This window comes from Triplophysa dalaica, chromosome 23 (genome assembly GCF_015846415.1).
Source record: "Triplophysa dalaica isolate WHDGS20190420 chromosome 23, ASM1584641v1, whole genome shotgun sequence".
NCBI lineage: Eukaryota > Metazoa > Chordata > Actinopteri > Cypriniformes > Nemacheilidae > Triplophysa > Triplophysa dalaica.
In genome coordinates, this window is record NC_079564.1 from 9,554,022 (window position 1) to 9,566,935 (window position 12,914).

General features: G+C 37.3%; 1 protein-coding gene across 4 annotated transcripts in view; it reads right to left on the bottom strand.

The window, feature by feature from the left end:
- Positions 1-12,914, bottom strand: part of asap1b (ArfGAP with SH3 domain, ankyrin repeat and PH domain 1b) — a 58,050-nt gene that overhangs the window by 32,151 nt on the left and 12,985 nt on the right. Inside the window, exon 1 of one of the 4 annotated variants that reach the window (XM_056738126.1) lies at positions 7,556-7,716. The exons of the other annotated variants lie outside the window; for them this stretch is intronic. Coding sequence (XP_056594104.1) covers positions 7,556-7,570 — 15 coding nt within the window. The 5' untranslated portion in view covers positions 7,571-7,716. Of the gene's footprint in view, positions 1-7,555; positions 7,717-12,914 lie in introns of those variants that run through there. 4 annotated transcript variants of the gene reach the window in all.

Here is a 12,914-nt window from a genome sequence, read left to right on the forward strand (position 1 = left end):
TTATGTTCTCCTTCTGCAGTGCGTATGTGGAGTTTCCGCACGAGAGCGCCCTTTGGCTCTCGGACGGAGCAGCATTTTCAAGTACTTCACTCAAAAATTGTGCATAAATCACGTGATATTTATCGCTGGTTTATTGCGACAACCCCATTGTCTAGCATTAAAAAAATAACATGAAACAGATTAAAAGCTGCATTGCTTAGAATCATGTCGATTAACCAACAGTTTTGAAAGCATGCAGAGCACCACGTTCAGTTTTAAAGGGCCAAATGAATGATCCTCATAGGCCATGAGGGAGATTTCTAAACAAGGCTGTGCAACACAGTCTTACAGAGGAAGCTGCCGCTTTTGGATCCTGTGGTGAAGCCTCAAGGCGAGTGACAAGTCACCACAAGCGTCTCCACCCCGATGCTAAATCCAGCGTGAGGCTGACACAGACGGAGCCTTGGGCTGGACAGCATCATCCTCTTCTACTTCATACACGAGCCACGCTAACGCTAGCAGACACTGTTTATCCCCTGAGCATTAACAGGACAGCAAAAGATTTTACCACAACACAGTACAATGACTTAACACCGTAAAAAATGCTATGGTTTAAACATGATCATACATTTGAGTTTTCCAGTGTTTAAAAGATAAAGCAATACAGTACTATTGGTTGTATTAAAGTAAGGTTGTATTTGGTAACATTATGTAAAGGTTCAGTGTCTGAGACTTAGAGGCATCTAGCAGTGAGGTTGCGAATTGCAACCAACGATTCACTGTTGTTTAATTTTAAAGTAGGGCTGAAGAATATTAAAGAATAATAGTTCAAGTTTGTGAAATATATATTTAAACATTAAAAATGATATAACCAAAATACATATTTTACATTATTTCTGATTATTTGATCATCTTCTTCCACACATTATATAGATTATCTCTGCATCATCAACCTAAAACTTGTAGACTATACAAAACTTTGCAAGATGTAGACACTGGTCCAGAAGCACTTCCTGTTTCAGTTTTTGTATCTCACATATATAATTGAAACTTTAGAATATTTGTTTAACATTTTAATTGGTTAAAATGTTCTTTTAGTTATATTTTGTTCAATCATTGTGAAGTGTTATTAAACTAATACAGGAAGTGTTTCTGTGCCAGTTTTGGATCAGTATTGTTTACGTCATACAAAGTGGTCTATACGTAACTTTTTATACAACTTTAAAATGATTCAGTTATTGCAAAATATTGCAATATGTATATTGCGAAATTTCGATATATATTGCACAGCCCTAATTTTAAGGTATCCAACTATCATAATGTTAAATTAAGGATTAGCAATGTGTAGAAGTGACAAGGTACAAAGTGAAGTGTCGGGCATGTGAATGGGAAATATAGCATCTTAGCCGGCTATAAAAAACTAGACATAGCTTTTTGGTCATTGCTGGTTGAATTGGTCCCACAGCCTGACCAACTAAAATGCATCTAAAGCACAAATCTTCTATACCACTGACCACATATATTATACTGAGGAGGACCAATCTGTGGTACAAAACGTTTAAACTACAGACCATGAGATACGCAGGAGACTACCGATGCTTGAAATATATAGTCACATTTATTCTAGCCATATGCTAACTATTTGTTTACAAGTGTAACTGGGTTCTATGTAAAACCTGGCAGGGTCAGGATCAGCCAATGGTCTGGTCAGTTTGGCCAGTAAAAAGGTTGCCAGGTTTCTTCTGTCAGACTCGAGAGAAAAGAACAAAATGTTTTCAGATTCCTCTTCTGAACTGGGGATGATGTGAGGTTTTAAGTCTCAGACACTCTCAGCTTTCCAATAAGCCTCTTAAACAGAGCAGATCCAAAGCTCCAGAGATAAACCTCTAAACATTTTAAATACACATTTATAAGACTGTTATTACTCAAATCAGCATTTCAACTCTTCCTGTCGATTCTGGCCTTTTCCATACTCAACATATTAAAATATTTATATTTTCTTAAGTGGTGGTTTTGTGACCATTTTATCAGGAGAAAAATTATATCAAAAGCACATTATATATATCTGCCAGGAGTAAATGCGAATGCTTACAAGAGTAGTAACAAACCTATCTTCAAGCAAAAAAAAGATTTATTGCATCATTGATGTCATTCGCACAAGCAGCACGGGGTGAGTAACCCATCAAAGTTTATAGTACAATTTCATGACTGAACTCTAAGAAATAATAAGAGATGCTTGCCTTAGCAATGTCTTGGTAATGTCAATGTGAGATGATGTACGCCTGTAAATAACAACCGGAACGTCTGATTGGTTAAGGATGACCAAGTGCCACATAGACCATTAAAGTAACAGCAGCTCCAAACTGACCCTCCAGTTAACTCCATCTGTGACGTCTGTTTGTAAAATATGACCTTATAACCATCACTGCTGCTAGCAAATGGCTTTCACGCTAGGGGGTTCGCTCGGCCGTGTTTGAACTAAACAGATATTAAAGAAAGTGCCTCAGGCTCCGTCCTTTCATTTCAGCCATCTATTGCATTCATTCATCACCCCCTTGAGAGGAACTTAACATAGTAAAACCATGTTTGATCACGACCCTGTAAAGAAACTTGTTTGGTTGCAGATCACATTGAATTACAAGAAAAATTACATTAAGACTTGGCAGAGTGCGAATTCGCCAACACTGCCAGCCAAAATCAACATCTCCAATGAGTGTTTACATGCACATAATTAAATGGACAATGTTCGGTTTCGATTACAAATGGCTTCAGTTTATCCAGCTGTGGGTAGCATCCGGTTAGCACAATATGGGATCAGTCAAGGACAAGGCTCAGAACCTTTAGGCCAAACCCTGTGACCTTCTTTCTTCACTACGGATGTTTGAGTCGCTATCATGATCTGTAGATCTCTGGCTCATGGGGAGCTACTGATAATCCCTGCTCCATAAGTATGTGCACACACACAAATGCACAGCTGTTCATCTGACACCACTGCAGGTTACACAAGTATCCAAATGGATGGTGGATTATGACCCTCCCCTTCATGCCAACCTGAAATCTCGGCTTAGTGACAGCAGTGTAGCTTTTACTTCCTGATCTCCCAGTAAGAATTTCTTCAATCCCCCAATTCTCCCCTTCACATACCTCTTCAAATTCCTCCTTAATCCCCTTATGAGGGATCTTCACGCAGATCTTTTCCATATAACACCAGTTCGTAGACACAATGACTATTAAACTCTAAAAAAGCATCATAATAGTTCATACAGTATGATAAGTTTAAAAGAATAGTTCAGCCAGAAATATCAAAAACATAAAATACATTTATAAAAAAAGTCTACATTTAAAATAATTAAATCATCCTTACGTCATTCCTTTCTTCAGCAGACTCACTTTTCCCGTAAATAGTATAAACACGTCAAAAAAACACTTGCGTCCTACATAAAATCCAACATTAAAGTAGTTAAAAAAACTCCAGTGAGTCATTTAGCAAAACTGAAACCACAGAAATAACTAGCACAATTAATCAGATTTTAATCGTGGTAGAGATTTCTGCCTTCCATGATGCATGGGAGCATAATCATTATGATATTAATGTGTTAAAAGCGACCACAAAACATTGCATAATAAGGTAAGAAATGATTCATTTTAAACTGACAGAATATTCATGATTATTAACTGTGGTATTTCTTTTAGCAAGATAACTGTGATTATTATTTTTTCCCATTATCATTCAGCCCTACAACATATTCATATCAGTGCTAAACTTAAATATGGTAACACTTCCATAATTAGGGCTGTCACGGTTATGACAATTGGCTGACGATAAAATATGAGGGTTTGCTGTGTAGATCCAGCAAGTCTGGAAACAAAACAAATCAACACAGAATACAAAGCTAATACAACTCAAATAATGGAGTAATGTCATTTGAATGTAACCGTGAGTTCAGATCAAGGAAAGTAGATGTCAAATGCAGCTAATACTGCAGATCACAGTCGTTTTCTAAGAATTCACAATCATTTCGGTGATCTTAAATATGTGCTGTACGTTGAATAATTGCGATCAGACGATTATTTCATAATTGTGACAGCCCTATCAATAACTTCAGATCTAATCTGTTTCCGTCACTTGCTTAGAAGTTCTTTACTTAGACCTTTTCGTCTTAAATGTTGTCATTCCCTACACTTTTTCATAATTGTCTTAATTTTGTATGCATCAACTTCTATTCATCTATGGTGCTTTAGATACATTGACGTTTCACGTTTGACATTGACGTATAACCCAATACTAAGTGACTAAAGGTCAAGCTTTTTAATTGAATTACAATTTAGTCTTCTACATATCTTGACAGATGTGATCGCTATCGATTATTGTTGTAGAGAAAACAACTGCAGGTGTAAATCAAGACAGAATTAGCATTTTTGGTGAACTCTTCTTTTAAGGACAGATAAGTATGCGCATGTGTGTATTATGAAATGGCAGTCTAAACATGTTAAACCCCGATTAAGAATTACACGCATGTCTGATTTTATCTCTGTTTGTCTCTCTATTAGTCTATCTCTAATGCAGTGCTGTGGCAGCTAAAGCTTACGCTACTCTGACAGTTTTGACCTCTAGCATTACATCTGGCATTTTCACCAATGTGCTTCAAGGGATTGCCATTCTGTTAGCATAGAAGACAGAATAGCAAAAATGGTGAGCGTGGATGATAAGACCTTTGGGAGGACCGATCTGTGAAGCAGCTATTTCTGAATGTGCTGTTGAATCACAACCTGACATATATCTGTGTTGATATCTTATAACCAGCAGGATCAAAGGTAGATAACTAGTGAATCATCTCTACCAAAGATCGCCAACAGTCTAACCAGGAGGGTCACATAAGTTCTGTCAGAACCACATTCCTAGTATTTCACCCAGAGCACAAAAAATAAATTATGTCATAAATTTTAGGTCATTTTACACAGAAACCGTGGGCTTTCCACGACGACAAACTGTTGGATTTATCAGGAGAAACAAGGTTTGCATCAATATTTTTACCTATAATCTATCGGTGTGCATCAAAATGCAAAATTGGATCATTTGAATTGCATTTTGTTATTAAAAGTAATGGGAGCTTCGTCAGCTTTTGGTTTGCTCGTCTGTAATAGTCTAAACTGTTATACGAGTTTAAGTTATATTACGATGTAAACATTTCCTATGTTCGAAATTGAATGCTTTCGTCTGAAATGTGGCCTACATCCGAGTTACTTTTACAATTATTTATTATAACATTATTTGTAAGTCTAAAACTTGACGGAAGCGTGACACGTTATAAAAAGCTGCTGAAGTCGTTGAAATCAACGGTCATGTAGTTAGATTTATCTTTAAAACTGTTTAAATTGTGTTGCATGTCTTTCTTTTGTTTAATACGCGTGATCCAAAATTGCCGGCCGTCACGTGCAGTGGACAATGTGCAATTCTTGAAGTTAAATGTGGCCGTATAACACATCTCCATGGAAGGATTCAGCTGTTGTTTCTTGTGTTACATTTTTGTGTAACGTTACTATTGAGATAAATCTATTGTTATGTTATTTTTCAAGGATTTGTAGTCAGAAACTTTAAGGAATTCATGTTGCCTTATTAGTTACAGTTAGTAAATATATGTCATTAAAATAGACCTTTTAAAACATTTACTGTACTTTTAAACATACTTATTGTACATGAAATAAATTATCTGAATTTCCATACCATTTGTTTTTTCTTATAAAGACAAATGACGTGAATAAAACACTGTTGGGTAATTTTAACTTAACTGACCCGAGTAGAAAACATTACCCAATTTATGGGTTAAAATAACCCACAGTTTGGAAGGTGCTATACCCATCCATCGTTGGGTTACTTGTTGGGTTATTTTTAACCCAACATTATTAAGTGTGTAAGTATGACATCCCCACCAGGGTTTTTCCTGCATAGAGAAAGGCGGCCGCCTCCATCAAATGTCTTAGTAAGAAAACATTAGCTCATGTGGCATGTCGGAACGTCTGAGACTGTGCTAAAAGAAAACACTTTAATGAACGCAGTACACTCAACTTATCAATAATTCAGTTCATCACATCTGTCCCTATGGTCAAAACTGCAGTCATGTTAGGTAAGAGGCCAAAAACAGCAAGGCAGCGCCTCATCTCCTCAACAAAACAGGTTTGAAATCGTGCCTCAGAAACAAATCATGAGATATGCAATGAAGTGAGGCGAAAGGGGAAATGATAGTGAGGAGTGTGTTGTGTGTGTTCTTAAAATAGTTCACCTCATTGACAGTGCGTCAGGCACATTATTCAAGTCGAGCTGAAAAATAATGAGCACTCACATCCAGACACTAAAATAGCTCCACATTAAGCAAGCCAACATGATCAAACATTAAACAACTTTAAAGAAGACTTGCGAATTTGACTTAATGAAAGATATAGGTTGTTTTCTGTTTAATGTCCAATTAATCTGAGGAAGTCTATCACAAACAAACAACATTTCATTAAAGATGCATTTGAAGCAATGCGTCTTAAAGAGATCAATATGGCAATGATATCTTCAAAAACAAAAAACAACTTTTAAAGACGCTGTGTATTTTAGGGCTGCAACAAACGATTATTTTGATAGTCGACTAATCTAGCGATTATTAGATCGATTAATCGACTAATCGGCTATTATTTCAATGACTAATCAGTAAGTTTTTAATGATTATTAAATTTTTTTAAAACGAATCTCTTGACACAAGCATTAAGCAGCATTCATATGAAAACAGTTCAGTTTAACTCTATCCCCGTCAGCCTTTTTAAAAAAAAGTTGCCAGCCTACGCCAGCGTTGTTTACATTTTAACCAAACTTTGATGGCTCACACTACATTTCTGTAAAGAATATATGGACAAACAATATGTCCAATGAAAGAACACAGTCTCTGCTTTTAAACAAAAGAAACCGTATTCTTCAAACTTGATTTGATCTTTTTTATCACTCCTTAGATGTGGGTAGGTTTCTTCAAAAATGCATCACTTTGATTAAAATATAATTTTGAGTCAATTAGTTTTTTTTGTCAAAGATTGCGCACAGATTACACTCCGAACAATCATTAAAAACCGATAAGAAATAAACTTAGGTTCTAGGATTCTGTATTTTCCCGAAAGGTGTGTAACAGCGCCACCTGCTGTACAACAGTATAACCACTGATTGCCGTTATAACTCGTTTGGCGGGGAACCGTTTTTTAAATGACGAGATAAATCATCAATCATGTCGATGAAAGAGTTGATGAAAAAGAGCAAGAAACGGAAGAAAATATTTTAAAATAAAGTCAAGATATAAGACTCCAATCACTTAACTTGACTCTCATATAAGGATTTACCGCTCATGAAATACCTAATAGTGTTATAATAATCAAAACAGGCTTGACTTTTAAACTCGATCAAAGCTTTTTACTTTGCAAAACAAATAATAACATAACTGTAATTATATGATTAATGTTGTTATTATCATTACTGTTATTATTGCATTCTCTCATAAAAAGATTTACCGCTAAATTAGTTAGTTAGGTCTAGATTGAGAACACTCGCCTCTCTTCGGCTCATTCTCCGGGATGTTTCCTTTTAAATACTCCAGCATGCAGGTTGTGCTGATGTGAAAGTCAAGTTCTGCCTTGCTTGCATTACACAACCGCATTTTGTCGTTTTCTATTTGGTGAATCTTTCCCACACTTTACTTGTTCGCATTCGTTTATACTCCGCCATAATTCTCACTGCATGTCCTTCTACTGCGACAGCATTCGGGAAGGCTGCATTACACTCTAGCGCTACAGAAACGTAGCGGTCAAATTGTGATATTGCAGGCCCTTAAATTAAGTCACGTAATCAAACGACTACTCGACAACAAGAATATTTGTCGACAATTTTTTTATCGTCGACGTTGTCGACAATGTCGACTAATCGTTTCAGCCCTAGTGTATTTATATGTATCTGGCACGCTCACACACTATACATACAACATCGCAAAAACCACAACCACATGCAAAAATGTAAGTTTAAAAGGTTCACATTTTCCCTTCTATGCTGAAGGAGATTTACAAAACGCTTTTAAGAGCAGTTTGTCTATTTAGAGCTACTATGCATCAATACAATTTCTAACCATACAATGCATCAACGCCACAGTTAATATCAATATGAGGTTCCTTATTTTGACACTCTCCACATCCCCATTCCTCATATTTTTTGTTAGATGAACATTTCCGCTATATTCATTTACCACACTACAGCTGCAACTTCTCGGTGAAACACTGTTTTTCCATTCATTCCTAAAGTTAGCAACTCTTTCACTATGTTTAGCGACTTTGCCAATCCCTATAGGGATGTTTTGTTCAGTAGTAGCGCTTAAAGACAAAGTTAACGTCTTTTTGGATAAATCTTACCTTTCATTCACTGGGAATATGGGTCTGAAGTTGCCACACACAAAACCCTGCGAAGACGTCATAAATATGTTAGTTAGCCTATGATGTCATCCAGCGCGATAGATCCACAAAATCTTCGCGGCAACACTGAAGTTTATTGTTGTAAAATTGTTGTTTATTGTCGGCGCCAAGTGGTCCACATTCGAACCGAGTTCGAATTCCAGCTTGTGGTCCTTTCCCGGCTTCCCATTCCCTCTCTCTCATCCCATAATTTCCTGTCACACTCTCAACTGTCCTATCCATATAAAGATGTAAAAGTCCAAACCTTTTTTTATTGTTGTTTTTTGTTGTAAATGACAAAGAGTGTGCAAAGTTTAATTAAATATTCGTCTTATTTATGTAGTTTGCTTTTGTGAGTTGTTAAAGATGCTTTTGTAAACTAGGCAAGTAATGTCAAAATATTGATTAAATGATTCAAATCGAATAGCAGAAATTTTGGAGGTAACGACAAGAATTGCAATGCTGGCAGAGAAAATCGATATCTCATCGCATCGTGATGAACGGTCCTATTTTGACAACTAATTGTGAATTCCATGAAAGGGGACCCGCGGTGTATGTAGATAGAAATGAATCATTCTAAGGTAACAAAAACAAAACGCTTCATTATGTAAGATCTTTATCTAACCTCTGAACACATATACCCTATTCGCATGGGACACGTATTATCTGGGGACTAATCCCGTGCGAATAGGACTTTAGTTATGCATTTCTGTCAGTAGATCCACCTAAACATAACACACTGGACCTTTAAATGTATTTACATAGTTAAATAAGTTCAAGCTAAATTAGAATAAAAAATGAAATGGCAAAACTATACATCAAATAAGTTAGAAAACATGTAAATGTAAGAATTGTGTCTATTGGCTTTCACAACAGCGTGGCTCCAGGATTCTGCCTGCTTCTGGAATGCCGTGAGGAGCATGTGGTGTGGGATGACACAGACATGAGGGAGTTGTCGAGTTGCACGGTTGCCTGGGCAATAGAGACGACCATCTGTGAGGCGGCTGACACACAGATACTGCGTCACACTCAAATGATGGTCTCTCTCTCACACACACAATTTAACTCTTTCGACACAATTTTAGCACAGAACAATGTTATCGCTTCAGAGTAGATAACACATTATCCCAAGAACAAAAATGTAATGTTTACTTTCTAAGTTAGTTAGATGAGATCTTAATAATGATTTCTGGTAACAGTGTTCTGGCCTATCTTGCAAGCCTGCATCAATAAGCATATTACCAGAGATGATCTTCAAGGATAAACCAAATGAACGATACAAAGCATTGATTGTTAATTGGAAAACGAACACATTTAAAGATCCAATGTGTCATCCTATAGTTATAGTCAGGCGGGTCTGCGCAAACTGCGCATCCTCTTCATATAGTGCGAGCTTTACAGTTATTCTGATGTTATTTTCACTAAAAGACCTATAAAGTAAGGCGCATCTTCTTTATACAATGCGGGCTGTGCAGACTGACTGCGCAAGCTCCACAGTTATAAAGTCAAGCTAGTCAGATCTGTACAATGTGAGGTTTTATGCCCATTAGCTTTTTTCGTATCCGGGGGGAAAAGGGAAGGGTGAGCCGTTGGTTGCATTTTGCAACTTAACCGCTAGATGGTGCAAAATTTCATACCTAACCTAGACGCCCAATGAGGTAGGAATGTCACCTCAAAACCTTACCACATACCCAGGGAACATCCTAGCAACAGCATAACAATGCCCTTCCATTTATCCAACACACTCTAGCACCACGGTGGCGTATTGTGCAAGGGCATGTAAAATCTAGTTGTATTAGTTTCCACACCAACACCATTAGGTGACAGCATTTGTTATAGGTTGTATGAGAGTAATGACGACGCCTAAACAAATACCTCATCTACTTTAAACAACCGCCAGTGGCCCACATCAGTTGCTCTCACCTCGGGGTGTGTGAAAACCCTCAATCTCTCCAGCACACACACTCCAGCAAACACACAGGGGTCTGTTTTTATCCAGCACGTAGTATTGGCAGAGACCGTGAAAAGACCAGAACACAGCTGTGAAGTTTGGACGGCAGCCACGCTCCACTCATCACCATCGGACCGCCTGCCACCCTGACAGACCTCCAGCTCTGCGCATCTGCAAGTTTAAGGTGGTGTGCCGCCTGTCTGCTGAAGGCTTCAGAGGGCCGTAGTTCATGTGAACATTTGTTACCCTACTGTTGTCTTTCATGCTTGGACCTCACGGTCGTATCTTCCCTCTCATGATGGATCTGCTTTCATAACATTCCAGCTAAGGTCCGAATGCGTTCCACGGGCTTTTACAAGCTTGTGGGATAGGCTCATGCCATTAGAGGGAATGTTTCTGTGGCCCCTTCATTTCTGTGGTTTTCTGTGGACAGCTACTGAGAGGTCAAACCACTGACTCACAGTTGGAAAATTTCATTCAGGCAAATTTGTTCATGGTGCGTCGGTGCAGAATCACGATTTTAGTACAAGGCAATGGTCAACCATCAGGATTTAAAAACAGGATATGACCCAGAAAGCATTTTCTTGATAAATGTCATCCAGTAATAGGGAAACTAAAAGAGGAAGGGGGAAAATAGTATAAGCGGGAGTGCCAATTCATCAGACTCCTTTTACACATTATTGACATAACGTCCTGCCAGGAAGGGACATGGATTATTTTCAGCGTGCCCTATCTCAAGATCTTGTCTGGTCGCTCTTTTGTTTGATAAAGCCACAATAACAGCGGCAGTAGACTGAAAGGTAATGACTGTTATAAATGGGGTGAGAGTCATGCCCGTATAAACAAACACAAGGAGATTTTCATAATTTAAAAAGTGTGAATTGATACTGAGATCAACAGACATTTTACATTTATCTATCAATTTGACAGCAAAACCTGTAAAACTTCTATAAAGAGAGGTTTATCAAGCCATGTTATTGTTATCGGCTTGTGACACAACTTGATCTCAGCAGTTCATTTACTGATAAGATTATAAAAATCAGTAAATTGGAGTCTGTTTACATTGAGACGCATCACAAAACGATAAGTATGCACTTGAATCTGTGCTAAACATGAGACCCAGCTTGTCTGTGGAGAGGCAATATGTGTTATCGGTTTCAACCTCTCTTGAATGGTTTGCTTCACCTTTTATGCAACTACAGTTTCTGCTTATTTACAGATGACCTGCTTCTAATAAGTAGAACGTATTATAAGAGTGATGTAAACATAAAAATATTCATAAAAGGGTCAAATGGATGGAAAGCAACGCTTTTAAGCTACTACAATCTTAATATGACATAAAAAGATTATCAAAAGACCATTTTACATCACTACATTATTGCCTTTCTGGAAAATGGAATGTCAGGGCTCCAATTTTTTTTTATTAAAGAGCATTGGCTGCATAGGCGCAGAATAATTTTTTGGTCCACAAATATTAATGTGTGTAAATGTGTTCAAAATGTCTTAAAATGCTGCCTGTCTATTCTAAATATTTTAATGCGGTTGATAGCAGATTAGCTTCTGCTTATTTAAAAAGAGGCAGAGAAGCTTTGTTATTGATTGATGCTGAGACACCCGTATAAACTCTTTGAACCAACAGAAAAGACGCATGTCAAGGCCATATTAATATATTATATACTGTATGAAACAGTAAACATATTGCTGTTTATAGACTTTAAAGCAAAAAAAGGGGGTTGTGTTAATACGTTATGTTGATTTTAGTAATGATGACAATTTGCCGCACAACACAATGTACAGATAACTTAAAATAAAACTTTAAGAATACATAACTAGCGATTTTTAAGGTCCTACTTTGGTTTATGTAGTGCCCGACAACAAGTTTATGTACATAGAAGGTGTAAAAACACTATTATTTCGTTATAATATGCAGTTATTCTTACCTTACTTCTTGACTCGCAAATGATTCGTTCTGCAATTCATCCGTCTAATCCCCTCCACTAGCCTAGTCTGATGTGATTGGTCAACCACGAATGAGGCTCACAAGTTACAGTGTTTGGAGGAGAAGAGTGAAGTTTTGGCGGGCAGTAGGCGGGGACAATATGTAGTGACGTACATCCGTAGCGGTTCGCGTATCGGACTAGAGACGACTAATTTGCGTGATTCAGAGTCAACTCCCTTTTTTCCAAATCAATAAATTTATTGCTTACTTTCAAACACGGCAACATTGTACACTTTATGAAATGTCAATGATCTCATATTATATACTCTTTAACAAGAGAATTGGCATGTCGATTGTTCATGTTATGAACGGATTGGAAATGATCCAGAGGGGTCTCGAGTAATAAATAGACAGATAAATTACGTCCCCTGAACGTGGTTAGTTTCATTTTAAACGTCTCAAATATCACATTGTTCATCCTCAGGCTTACTAAAACCTGTAACAGCAAACAGCGCATCATAGTATTGAGCACATGTTGTGTTTTTTAATATTGTCAATAACAAGCACTAAAATCGCAGAATT